This window comes from Balaenoptera acutorostrata, chromosome 1 (assembly GCF_949987535.1).
Source record: "Balaenoptera acutorostrata chromosome 1, mBalAcu1.1, whole genome shotgun sequence".
Classification (NCBI taxonomy): domain Eukaryota; kingdom Metazoa; phylum Chordata; class Mammalia; order Artiodactyla; family Balaenopteridae; genus Balaenoptera; species Balaenoptera acutorostrata.
Genome location: NC_080064.1, coordinates 113,995,117 through 114,008,928, shown reverse-complemented (window position 1 = coordinate 114,008,928; position 13,812 = coordinate 113,995,117). Strand labels below are relative to the sequence as shown.

At 39.7% G+C, this 13,812-nt stretch overlaps 1 protein-coding gene across 6 annotated transcripts in view; it reads left to right on the top strand.

The window, feature by feature from the left end:
- ASH1L (ASH1 like histone lysine methyltransferase) overlaps positions 1-11,879 on the top strand; it is a 220,109-nt gene extending 208,230 nt beyond the window's left edge. For all 6 annotated transcript variants that reach the window (XM_057540077.1, XM_057540074.1, XM_057540065.1 and 3 more), the window contains 11 exons: positions 466-520; positions 603-735; positions 1,790-2,038; positions 3,011-3,097; positions 4,026-4,116; positions 4,601-4,739; positions 4,867-5,039; positions 6,097-6,263; positions 7,470-7,510; positions 8,479-8,780; positions 9,422-11,879. In XM_057540077.1, coding sequence (XP_057396060.1) covers positions 466-520; positions 603-735; positions 1,790-2,038; positions 3,011-3,097; positions 4,026-4,116; positions 4,601-4,739; positions 4,867-5,039; positions 6,097-6,263; positions 7,470-7,510; positions 8,479-8,780; positions 9,422-9,513 — 1,529 coding nt within the window. In that variant the 3' untranslated portion in view covers positions 9,514-11,879. The remainder of the gene's footprint in view (positions 1-465; positions 521-602; positions 736-1,789; positions 2,039-3,010; positions 3,098-4,025; positions 4,117-4,600; positions 4,740-4,866; positions 5,040-6,096; positions 6,264-7,469; positions 7,511-8,478; positions 8,781-9,421) is intronic.
- The last annotated feature ends 1,933 nt before the right edge of the window (positions 11,880-13,812 follow it).

The window sequence follows — 13,812 nt, the reverse complement described above, 5'->3', positions numbered from 1 at the left end:
TCATTATCTGGAATTTAATTGAATCCAAACCAACAGAGTAATATTAACTATGGGCAATTAATGAGAACTAGAAAACATTTTTTGGATGAGATGATCTTTGATGTAATAAATTTTGTTGAGTAGGAATTTGCCCTAAGCACCCTAGCTACTTCAGTAAGTTCCCATCTCTCATTCTTCTTAGAAAGTTTTCATTACCCAACTAACACTGTTTTATTTTATATTTCAAGTATATACACTGTATCTTTCATATTCCAGGTAATCCTGAAAGCATCTTCTGATCTCTGCCTTTGACTGCCCACATTTCTGGAAAGTCCTTGCATTTTTCACTGGCCTCAAAAAAAAACTTAGATTATTTTTTTCCTAACTTTAAATTTTAGGGATTCTACTTTTTCAGTTAGGAGTTAATACTTGCCTCCCTTGTTTCTTATAGTCAGACTTTCTACTAAACCTTGCATTCTCTTGCAGATTCTTCCCGACAGTCACTGGCAGCACCACTTTTAAACCTACCCCCAAAGAAAAAGTAAGTTTACATATGTGGGAATCATTTGAGTTTTAGAAAAGTCCTAAGTGTACCAGATTGACACCCTGGCTTTATGTTCCAGGAATGCTGATTATTATGAGAAGATCTCTGATCCCCTAGATCTTTCCACCATAGAGAAGCAGATCCTCATTGGTTATTATAAGACAGTGGAGGCTTTTGATGCTGACATGCTCAAGGTGTTTCGGAATGCTGAGGTATTTTTCACTGACTTCAAACACAGATTAAGAAGTTTGTTCTGAAGAGATCTATTCTAGAAGTTTAAGATTTTTACACTCTTCTCCTAGCAACCTTCATATTTCTGATTAAGAAAGACAACAATTTTTATCGAGTACCCTTAGGATAAGGGTTATAGTTTACTAAATATTGGAAATATAATAAATGAAGGCAGTGATATGACCAGAGTGGAAGGTTAAATCATACTCCCAAAACAATTTCTGTAAAAACCTAATTTAGTGCTGAACCTTTATGTTTATGTAATACAGACATTTTACTACATTTAAGTCATATCTGTAGTCTCTTTTCTCGAGACAATAAGTATATGTGAAATACACAGAAATATGTATAGGCAAATAAATATATCTTAAGGATGGAATTGAGGGGTATTACACTAATAGGTTGCAGAATAGGTGAAGCTCATTGGAGAGAAGGTGGTCTTGAACTGATTTAAAGGAGAGGATGGGTATGATGTGTAGAAGAGAGGATATCGTTCAGTGATTTTGAAATACCTTGGAGAGGTGTTTGAAGGACAAAAGAGACTACTAGATGAAGGAGGAATTGAGACTGAAGACAAGAAATGACAGAAAAACAGACAAGTGCGAGAAAAATTATAGCAATTTTGAATTTTAACATGCTTTCTCCTGAAACCCAGCTTTCAAATATATTTAAACTTGTAGCTTTGTCCCTAGTATCTATAAGACAAAGGTAAACGGAGAGATTCTCCACGTTATGCTTGCAGTACTTAATCATGTTCCATGGCCACTGTGTTTTTGATCCTAATGGATAATAAGGTCTATGATAGGAGTCGAATAATAGAGCAACAGAGCAAATGGAAAAATTACCATGCAGATTCTAATTTTAATTCATTTTAGTTCAGTTTAAGTTGTTTTCAACTGTCTGGCACCTATATTTGTTGGTATTAAAAATATGTTAACCAAATGGGAGGGTAAAGAAAATCCTGCTACCTCTTCAGGTATATTTTTAAGCCATATTGAGAAGACAAACATGATTTCTTTCTTCTGCTTTCTTCAGAAGTATTATGGACGTAAATCGCCGGTTGGAAGAGATGTTTGCCGCCTACGAAAGGCCTATTACAATGCCCGGCACGAGGCATCAGCCCAGATTGATGAGATTGTGGGAGAGACAGCAAGTGAGGCAGACAGCAGTGAGACCTCAGTCTCTGAGAAGGAGAACGGTCATGAGAAGGACGATGATGTTATCCGCTGTATCTGTGGCCTCTACAAGGATGAAGGCCTCATGATCCAGTGTGACAAGTGCATGGTGAGGGTCAGGAGGTGAAGCAGAAGCCTAGTCCTGATGAGCATGGTGACTATATTCAAAGCAGCGGCCCCTGCCTCTTTTGGCGTGGCTTGACGGGCTTTTTATAAACTTTAACTTTGCCTTGGTTTCTGTTATCCTTTACTGTTCACCATATTGTCCTTCTCCTTTTTGATAACTCCCCCTTTCATTTTATCCTTCTCTTCTTTTTTCTACCTCCCATTCTTTCTGCCCACTTTCCACTGCACACTTCTAATGTAATCTGGATCAAGAAGAATGATAATATTTAGGATAGTGCTTTACCTGAAAAACATGAGAGGTACTACACTCTATATAGCATTAATACAGATGGAATGCAATATATGGAGCTCCTGATGAAGGAGTCAAGGCCTGGATTTGAGCCCTAGTATCCCCATCTGATTCATCTGCACTCATTACCTTATGGAAAATGGAGTTATGAGTAACACATAGGATTGTTGGGAGGATATAATTAGGTAAGGATAAGTCAAAACATAACTATAAAGCCTTTCCCAGTGGCCATATTGTTGATACATATTATTTTGTAAGTAATAGCTTGGTACTGTATTCATTCATCCTCCTGTTCTCTATCCATCTCCTTATTTTGTTTGCCCAGATCTACGTATTATGAACCAATCTGTATACTTATGTTCAGATAAGTCCTCATTCTTTTTTCCCCCTACTTTACCATTTATCTCTAATTTCTCACTTACCTCCTTAACATCCTTAGCTCCTGTTTTACTTTACTCTGTCCTACCGCCTTTTTTTTTTTTTGCCACAGCTTGCGAGATCTTAGTTCCCTGACCGGGGATTGAACCCAGGCCCTGGCAGTGAAAGCGCCGAGTCCTAACCACTGGACCGCCAGGGAACTCCCGCACATTTTTTTATTCTTAGCCCCCAGGACTTCTCTCAGTAAGTCTGACCCCCTACATACACACACACTTTTTTTTTCTACAGGTGTGGCAGCACTGTGACTGCATGGGAGTGAACTCAGATGTGGAGCACTACCTTTGTGAGCAGTGTGACCCGAGGCCCGTGGACAGAGTAAGTTGCCCTCTGATAACACTCTAATCTAAAAGTAGGAGATGTGGCACATGGTATTTTATCTGCCCTGCTCCTAATGCACTGAATTTCCTTTGATAAGTTATTCAACCTCTCTAGGCCTCAGTTTCTTACACTTTACATTGAGGGTAATAATTCTGCCCTTCCCTTTCCCTTTTGATTGAGACCAAACGGAGAATACTTAGAAATCTACGGAAGGAATGGAACTATATAAAACCATGGTTTTTATAAACACTACTATCCATGACAGAAGTAACTTATAAAGTTTAGAACTTGGGTACTCTAAATATCACTTATGTTAAGCAGTGTTTAAGTGAAAAGACCACTGGGCTCGGAGTCAACAAAGGTTAGTCTTAGGCCCATTTTTTAGGAGAGCTGGTAGGTCGGGGTATCTTGCTCAAGTTATTAAATGGGTTTTTGTCTTGGCTCTGCCATATTTATATGTGTGATCTTCTATAAAAGGAGGTATTTAGGCAGTATTTCTTAACAGTGGTGCTGTTGTCAGTTTGAGTGGACAGTTCTTCAGTGTTGTGAGGGATACATTGCAGAATGTTTGCTTTCTTAGCCCTTGGGCACTAAATGCTAGTAGCCTCCTCCAGTCATTGTGACTAAGTCCCCCTTCACACATTTTCAGATGCCCTTTAGATGGCACAAAGCAACCACACAATTAGTGCTTCATAGAGTACAGTTTGGGATACTTAGCCTGTCAGGTTTGTCCTCTGTGTTCACTTTTTCAAGTTTAACAACTCTAGTTGCTGTCATCTTTTTTTAATATCTGTGCTGTATTGAAACGACTAAACAGTAAGTCTTAATTGGTTGGGAATTCTAGGTTGTAGTTCTTTTTCTCTTGAATAGAGAGGCTGGATACAATAGTCCCAGCCCTTATCCATCGGCTTTCTGCTCTTACCAGGAGGTACCCATGATCCCTCGGCCCCACTACGCCCAACCTGGCTGTGTCTACTTCATCTGTTTGCTCCGAGATGACTTGCTGCTTCGTCAAGGTGCGTACACAGAAGCTGACTCTACTTGCCAAAGCTGACCATTCTGAACAGTAGGGGGTATCTGCTGTCTGCATAATAGTGATTGTCACCATATGACCTTTAGCAGCAATAGAATATACCTTTTTTTTTATCCTCAAGTCCTTAGGCTTACATACATTTACCTCCACCAAATAAAACTAAATTGGAGAGACCAGGGTGTTATAAAGCTAATTTTAAGACTGGGAAAGACATATAGGATTCCAAGAGGTGGAGGACGTCCCTCATGTCATTCTTATAGTCTAGAATTGATTGTCATCACCATTATACTGCTGGTTGTAGTTATGTATTTACTGTTTCAGATTTTATTGTTTTAGATTTTAAGTTCTTTCTATGTAGACGTTGGGTCAGACTAAGGGATACCTAACAGAATTTATGCAGGAATCATTTTAACCTTCTCCTGTGTTCTGTGCCTTCTGTGTCTTAACCTTCTCCTGTGCCTGCCTAGGTGACTGTGTATATCTGATGAGGGATAGTCGGCGCACCCCTGATGGCCACCCAGTCCGTCAGTCCTATCGACTATTGTCTCACATTAACCGAGATAAACTTGACATATTCCGCATTGAGAAGCTTTGGAAGAATGAAAAGTATGTGTTGAGGTCCTATCTCTATTCTTTTAGCTGTACCCTACCAGCACAGAGCTGGATATTCACTAGGATCATGCTACTTAACTAAACCTCTCCCTTTTCTTTTTTTCTTTTTTTCTTTTTTTAGAGAGGAACGGTTTGCCTTTGGTCACCATTATTTTCGTCCCCATGAAACCCACCACTCTCCATCCCGTCGGTTCTATCACAATGAACTATTCCGGGTGCCACTTTATGAGATCATTCCCTTGGAGGCTGTAGTGGGCACCTGCTGTGTATTGGATCTGTATACATATTGTAAAGGTAAGTGATTTGGACTACTTAAAAAATGACCTCCTGTCTGCTATTCATTGATCTACAACTGCCCACTCTGTTCATGTAGTCTCTCTCTGATAAAAGGTAATCCAAGGTTAGCTATGAAGCTTCAGAGAGCTATATAATATTCTTTCTTTCTTTTACCTAGTGCTTGTTACTTAATAAATGTTAATTCTCTTTTTGTTAATTCATTTTTTTTTCATAGTATGTAATTAGCACTCTATTAGTACTTGTGGGAAGATAAGTTACTTCAACCCCCATTCCAAAATCCTTATGGCCATCATCAACTCTCTACATTAAACAAACAAACAAACAAGAAAACACAATAGTTTTATAAGGTTTGTGGTTAACAGTGGAATCAGACAATCTAATTTCAAATTCCAGCTCTACCACTTTTTACCTGTGTGCCCTTGGGAAAGTTACTTAGCCTACTGAAAATAGGGATTAGTATCTATTTTAGAGAGTTTTGTAAGGATTAAATGAAATAATCTACAAAAGCACTAAGCGCAGTTTATGGCTCACAGTAAAACTCAGTATATGTTAGATACCATTATAAGTAGTTCAGTTGCCTAGCTCTTTCTCTTAGTATCACAGCAAAATAGTCCAGGAGAATATATATTCCATGCAAAAACTAACTGCTTGAAGCCCCATGATGACTCCTCAGTCCCCCAGTTTATAAAGTGTTCATTACCAAATGTGCTTCCCTCATTTATACAGTTATTCTTTTCTGGTAACTTCCCCAAAATGTGCTCTGTTTTTCCTTCGAAATGTTCTCTCAAAAATTCCTGCAGCACTCAGTCTACATTTCTGGTTTCTTTCCATCCTATAGAATGCCCTTCAACTCTTAGATTCCCTTTCCCCTTTCTTTGACACTAATGTCTCCTTTCTTCTGAAGTCACCAAATGCTTAGTTGTTCCCCCTCTCAAAACAGCTACCATGTTTCCCTCTTAGGGGTCTCACTGCTCTCCCAATGGTATGTGAGGGGCAGCTCAGGGTGAGGGAAGGGGAAGTAGGGACGGTTCTTTAACAGTGTTTGGACTCATAGGGAGACCCAAAGGAGTGAAGGAGCAAGATGTGTACATCTGTGATTATCGGCTTGACAAGTCAGCACACCTGTTTTACAAGATCCACCGGAACCGCTATCCCGTCTGCACCAAACCCTATGCCTTTGATCACTTCCCCAAGAAGCTCACTCCTAAAAGAGATTTCTCAGTAAGTCCCCTTCCTCTCTTCACTGTACGTGTCAGGACAATCTAGTTCATGCATGGAATTCACAGAGTGAGAATTTTCAAGTGGCTCTCTGCTTCTTCATCCTGTTTCCATCCCAAACTGGAAAACTCCGTCTCTATTTGGTATGTTTGAGCAGCAAAAATGCATTTATTCTGCATTTCCTGGCATGGGCTGTGCCTCAGGGAATTGTTGTTATACTTCAGTTAGGTTTTCCTCTTTTTTCTCTCTCACCTCTTTACGGTCTTTGCCCTTGAGCCTCATATCATAGTTTTTTGTTATGTTTTTCACACCCATAATTTTCAGAAACAAAAAGAATATCAATAACATTGAGAAACCTTTGGTGAAAATAATTCAGTGCTTTTTCTTTTTTATACCTGGATTTAAAATATAAGACATTATCATTATATAAAATTTGAAAAGTACAGAAGCATTAAGAAGAAAAAATTATTATCTTACTACATAGAAAATAACCACTGTTAACATTTTTATTTTCAGCCCTTTTCCTATGTGTTATTTTTTTCTTTCAAATTGTGAACATATTCCTTCAGTTACATTGTGCCATTTGTCATCATTTCATAAAGGTTTTGGTTATCCATGTATTTGCTATAATGAAACCCTGGACTAAATTCCTCATCCATGAGTCTTTTTTCAGTGGGCCTGTCGGAATTCAGAGCTGTCATCCTGGAATGCTTAGAAATAGTCTAACCAGAAAGCAAACCTTTATGTTCCTATTTTTCCTAGTATTATTTTTAGATTTCTCTAAATCATATTTATTTTATATTCTTTCTGCTCACCACCAAGCCCTGCCTCTCATCTAGAATTCTTTGATCTTGCTTGCTCAGTCAGCAGCTCACTGATCAGCTTTGAAACCCCAACCTTAACTTCCTAAAAGCTGGGATGGGACAAAAAGAATTTTGAGCCTATCCCTTCTACTATCATTCTAGGCTTACAAAATGCTAAAAACCAGTGTGGCCTACTAGATGATTAGAACTAAACTTCTGACCTTAACACAGTCACCCAACTTAATAAAGGTTTTAGCCCAATAGCCCAGTTATTTTCTTTCTTTATCTCCCTACCTCCCCACCTCCCAACCTCCCAACCTCCCTTATCCTGAGTTTGCCCCAGATCATCTGTATCAGCTTTGCCAGCTTCTGCAGTACACTTACCACTTCCATTTCTTCTCTGCAGCCTCATTATGTCCCAGACAACTACAAGAGGAACGGAGGGCGGTGAGTCCCATGGGGGATGTAAGGAGCCTAAGGGATTAACCAATAACTTGAATGGAGCAAGAGAACGACCACCTACCCACTCAGCCCCACACCTAGGATTGGGGAGTCTCTGACAAAGTAGACCAATATAGTGCCAACAGTAATATAGAAGAACTAGACTTCAGTAGGTGTGGTCTCGTTATGGAGCCTTGTTGGGGCAGGGAGGGAGATTTGTAAGATTAGAGATAGAGAAAGGGAAGGATTTGGAACAGAACTCCAGACAGATTTGGAAAAATCTTTTTTAGGTTTCTGCAAGTTTTCCCTATTACCCCAAGGTGTATCAGCTCTTAGGACTTCTGTCAAGGAACAGAAGTAGCTAGAAGTGCACGGTTTTAACTGAGCAGTTTGGGCTCATAGTTTTTATTTGTGCTATTTTGTACACAGAGGTGTATTCTTAGAGAAAGTACCGAAGGCTTTTCTTCAATTTCCTTTTCTGTTGAATGGTAGCGTAACAATTACTTTACCTACATCAATAGCTTACCATAAGGAAATCAACTATATTTCAATATTAGAAAAAGAAAATACCAGATAATAGATGTGAGAAGAAATTTAGGAAAAGTAAAAACTCTATTTAAATGCTCATTTTAGTTGGACTGTTGGTACCACAAGGTTGTGCCATACTTCTGTGTACTCGTGAAGCAGTCAGAGCTAGCTAAGCGTTTCACCAGCTCTGGTCTGTCTGGATTCCTGAAGGAAAGAAGAAAAATTGAATTTTGTAAATAGAAATTAAATTTCAGAGAAAGGTAGTGGTTTTTTTCAAAAAATAATAAAGTGAAGACCATAGCCAAGTTTCTTACCTCTTGAGCCAAGGCTCTAACAGCTAGACTGCAGGATCTCAAGCCATCTCGAGGTCTTTTCCCTTCATTCCCCTTCCATCCCCAAGTGCCCTGCTTAGCCTTCCTCTCTAAATTCACATATCTTTCTGGCAGATCATCCTGGAAGTCTGAGCGCTCAAAGCCACCCCTGAAAGACCTGGGCCAGGAGGATGATGCTCTGCCCTTGATTGAAGAGGTTCTGGCCAGTCAGGAGCAAGCAGCCAATGAGATGCCCAGCCTGGAGGAGCCAGAACGGGAGGGGACCACTGCTGAAGTCAGTGAGGGTGAAAAAAAAACAGAGGAAAGTAGGCAAGAACCCCAAGCAGCTTGTACCCCTGAGGAACGACGGCATAGTCAACGGGAACGACTCAACCAGATCTTGCTCAATCTCCTTGAAAAAATCCCTGGGAAAAATGGTAAGGAGAATCAGGCTCATATCTAGGGTTTAAGATAAATGGGAAATCAGCAGAGAGGGAATGAGAAAGAGCAACTTCTAATTACTTGCTTAGAATGGAAAATATTCTTTAAAAATGGTACAGTTCTGGGACTTCCCTGGTGGTCCAGTGGGTAAGCCTCCATGCTCCCAATACAGGGGGCGTTGGTTCAGTCCCTGGTCGGGGAACTAGATCCCACATGGATGCCACAACTAAGACCCGGCACAGACAAAATAAATAAATTTAAAAAAAAAAAAAAAAAAAGAACAGTTCTTGGGAATTCCCTGGCCATCCAGTGGTTAGGGCTCAGCACTTCCACTGCAGGGGGCATGGGTTCGATCCCTGGTCGGGGAACTAAAATCCTACATGCTGCGCAGCACGGCCAAAAAAATGATAAAGTTCTTTCATGGGCCCATGTTTAGTTATATCTTGGGAATGAAACTGGGAGGTGAGAGGATCTCCTCCCTGGAGAACAGCTTATTTCATTTGGGGCTGGAGGAAGGCCTAAATTGCTTATAGGTCAGAAGCGGAACCATTGAATTCCTGTGATCTCCTGAGAACTCAAATCTGGAATAAGGAGTGGGAAGGTAGTATTTGATGAGCCTCCTTGGTTCTGTTTTCAGCCATCGATGTGACCTACTTGCTGGAGGAAGGATCAGGCAGGAAACTTCGAAGGCGTACTTTGTTTATCCCAGAAAACAGCTTTCGGAAGTGAACCTCAAAGAATGAGAACCTCAAGCATCTGGGATCCAGTGGAGCTAACAGTCCTGCCTCCTGTTCTCTGAGTGTAGACAGGGGTGGGAAGGGTCCGTCCAGCAAGGGGAATGGGGCCATGTCATTGACATTAGGTACTTAGTAAACCTTGGAGCTAGTGGAGAGGAAGAGGAAGGGGATCTGTCTAAACAGTTCAGTTTTACTTGTTTTCCTCTCCATTGCTTCACCCTGAGGGTTAATAATGTAGGGTGGAGGGCAGAGCACATTGGGGATGACCAGAATCTTTTGGTACTTTACAGCACTTGCCCCTCCCCACAGCTTGGGTTTTTCTGTGTCATCCTCTGATCCTGCAGGCACTGCTAAGAAGCTGCTTCCTATACCCAGGTATAACTCAAACTCCAAAGGGATAGGGCCAAGATCCCCACCCCTACCCTGTCTGTTCTCTATAGGCTCCAAGAGCTACCCAAGACGTAAAACAGAAACAGTAGCTGGGCCTTGTTCCAAATCCCTGACTAGGAAAAGTTTCTCTCTCCTCTTTTCCCCAACCAGGTCAAAGTAAAATGTGAGTTGACAACTCAAAGCACTTGTAACTGCTGCCCCTCTCCCTACCTCTACTCCCCCAAATGGAATCATGGAATAGGGAAGGCCCCCATGGGGTCAGAAGGGCACAGTACTTATTGTAACTATTTTTGTTTTAACCTTCATAACCTGCCGAACATATTTTTTTCTAATGAGAAGCCCAGGCCCCCGCCAGCACACGTGCTGTTTATGCGCTATGGTTCTTGTGTGTCTGCTGTGCTGTGCGAATGGAGATTCATTTCAAAGAAAAATCATTTTAAAACCTACATAAAAATGAACTCTAACCACCCCCCCAACAAGTCACTACATAAACTGTTGAGCAGTATTCACCTATTAGAGTATTTGTTGTGAGTGTAGATTGTCAATTGAAAACACTACTTCTTGTTTTACTTGTACAGTTTTCGATGTCCATCTCTTAAAGAGACAGTGTATTCTCCCCACCCCTAGTTCCATCTTTCCTCCACCTTCCTGATGACTTCATCTTCAGGAGGGATATCCAGGGTGTCACCTTCCTTCCCATTCTCTTGACCAGAAGTTACCAGATAATACTGTCTCTTTAAAAATAAAATTTAAAAAGCTTTGCTTTGTTGTCTTTTCAGACAGACATATGCATATACGTTTTAGGTGTTCTTATAAGAGAAAAGATGGTTTTTAAATGTGCCAAGTTGTGTGTGTATATATATATGTATGTATATATATATATATATATATCTGCTGCGTGATTAGTAAGCAATACAATAGTTAAACATTTTCCCATTACTTTTTTCTAATATTGGACCAATGCTGTCCTAATTGTACATTTCCTCTTATGATGACGACGCTCTGACTTGTTTAGGTAGAAACATTGACCACCTTCCATTCCATTGAATCTTTCTTTTTCTCCTTTCTGTGTCAATCTTGAGAAAAAAAACAAAAAAAACAAAAGAGACAGGGGATGCCAAAGATCCCCTTGAGCAGAGAAAAAGCAGAATAAATATTTTATTAAAGAAAAAAGAGAATTAAGAAAATAGTTTGGAGTATTTTCTTACTGTAGAGAAGCACTGTACATTACTAAGAGACCTGGGTATAAGATACTCACGTGTGGAGCTGGGAAAATCGCATGTCCAAGCCCGTTTGAGTGGTTTCTTTTGGTTTTCATTGCAGGGAGCCGGGTGGGAGGGAGGTGGGAATAGGGGCACTTTGGGGGGTCTCCTTTTAGTCAAAGCAGGAAAATGACAAGAAAGAGATTAAAAGTCAATATTTCCTTTAATAGTGTTAAACACTAAAATTTTAAAAAAGACTAAAAAAGAAAAAAAAACTTTGTAAAATGCGAGAACAGAAGCAAAAGACACTACGCTCTGTCATTTTATCTTTCTTTTGTTGAAAGACTAAAAACTGAAATGTTTTTTAGACAATCAAATGTTAGGTAAGTGCAAAAACTTGTTTTTTCTTACTGGTGTAGAAATTAATGCCTTTTTTTATTTTTCGGTTGTTTTATAATAACGAATAAAAAGAACCCCCTAGCTGCCAGGCGGGTTTTGGTGTTTGAAATGCGGGGCAAAGCACTACATCACTGCAAATAGATACAGAGTTAGTCTGCATGTCTGTAGGCTGTGTGATTGCGGAAAATATAAATGCTGCTAATATATTTCCTTTTTACAAAAGCATATCTAAATAGATGATTGTTTTGATGTTAATCTTTGTAAATTATGTATTACCAATTTTAACATTGGATGTAATTGCATAAAAAGCTTGCATCTCAATCCTTGAAAGTCTAGTATTAAATGGAAAAAACTTTTCCTAACTACAGAGTGGTGAGCTTGCTATTTTTTTCCTCTTTCCTTTCCTCCATTTGTCTTTCAGGATCTTCTCCATCGTGTTTCCAAAGAGATCTGTTTAAAACCACATCATCATTATCCTGGGCCCCACGTGGGCACGCTAACTGCTGTTGACTATCGGATAAAGCCATTTCCTCAATCTTACAATCTTTTTGGTCTGGGCCCAGCCTAGCCAATCAGCATAATAATCTTCTACACCTCTACCCCTTGTAACACATAGACATCATAAGTTTATGCTACATTTTCTAGGCCACTATGTTAGACCGTTTCCACTGTAAGCAATTTACATGTATTCATTTATTTAGTCTTCACAACAGCCTTTTTGGTTGGTACCAAAACCAAATTTTATAGATGAGGAAACTGAAGCAACAGAGAGGTTAAGTAACTCACCCAAGATCTTGTAGCTAGTTAATCCTCATAATAGCCCTGTGTAGTTACTATACCCATTTTTGTAGAAGCAAAAACTGAAGCTCTGGAAGGTTAAGTATAACTTGCCAGAGATCACCTAGTAACTAGTGTGGAGCCAGAACTCCAAAATCTTTATGTTCATCTGCAAATAGGAAAGTGTCAGAAATAGCCAAAGCATGATCCTACTAAGGAAGATAAAACCATTCCTGCCAACAACCGAAAGACCTAACAAAATCTTGCCCCAGACAGGAGTCAGACATTTAGGCTTTGAGTCAGCTAGAATATAGTTGCGCAGAAGCATCAAGACAGTTGACTGCAAGAGCTCAATCTCCACTCCTACAACAACTTGGGGTTCATCCCACTATTACCCAATAGTCTATTCATGGCTGCAAAAACAATACATTAGTAGTTAAGTTTTTTTAATCTTTAATTTTTTTAACCTTTAATATCCCTTTAATACCTACTTACAGCTGTTCTATTCTAGATAATATGTAATGATAATAGTACAAAACTAATTTCATATCAATGTTTGTCCTATCTCAAGATGTCCTGCAAGGAGGTCCCCTGTTCTGTTACTTGAGAACCGTTAGGCTCCAACTGCCAATATCACCGTATCTCACTGATGCTCTGACAGTATTGTTCTAGAACCCCTCCCACTTTTGAGGATTACCCACTATAAAACCAGGCACATAGGGATAGGAGTCAGGAAAAGGAGAGGGCAGGTTGAATCACAGGAAATGAAAGCTCTATATCAGTAAAGGATTTCTGAAACTTTAGAATCATGCCCCCCCACAAAGATTACTCTGTAGATCTCACTTTAAGAAATATTGGTCCCAAAGTCATCTTTTATATCTACTCTTTTATAAATTAAAACTTCTTTTGCAGTAGTAATTTGCAATTGAAGAAGCATCATAAACTTGAGTACTCCCGCTCTTAAGAATATAACTCTGAATTCCCAGAGGCTCTCAGAATCCAGTTTGAAAAACATCACCCTAGAAAACACCTGAAATGCAAACTGAGGTCCAAACTGAGAGGGCCGCCAAACACAAAAAGCAAAATTAAAGCAAGGAGCAGATGAATAACATAAATTGGCCAGGAATGGGGAGCATTAAATCTTAGAAAATGGCAAAAGTATGAGACATCTGATTCTAACCAACCCTGCCCCTGAGTATTTCCAAAGCTTCGGATCTAAGATTTTTATTTCCTCAAGTCCTTTCTCCTAACACCAGCCCATTGTGCTCTTAACCAAGTTCCCAAAGATGAAGGAAAACTTAAAATTTCTTTCCTCCGTTTCACCTCATAGTTCTCAGCTTCTCCCTAACTTTCCTGTTGCCTGGTTATAATTACAGCTTTCTATTCTTCTAACCTTTTAGTGATTCTCCTCTAGGCAATCATTTACAGTGATTTCCAGCCCCATCCTCCAAGCTCTAGAGCATTTAGCTATTCTCATTTCAAAAGCCTGAAACTCATTAACTCCTAACAAAGTAATAGATGTC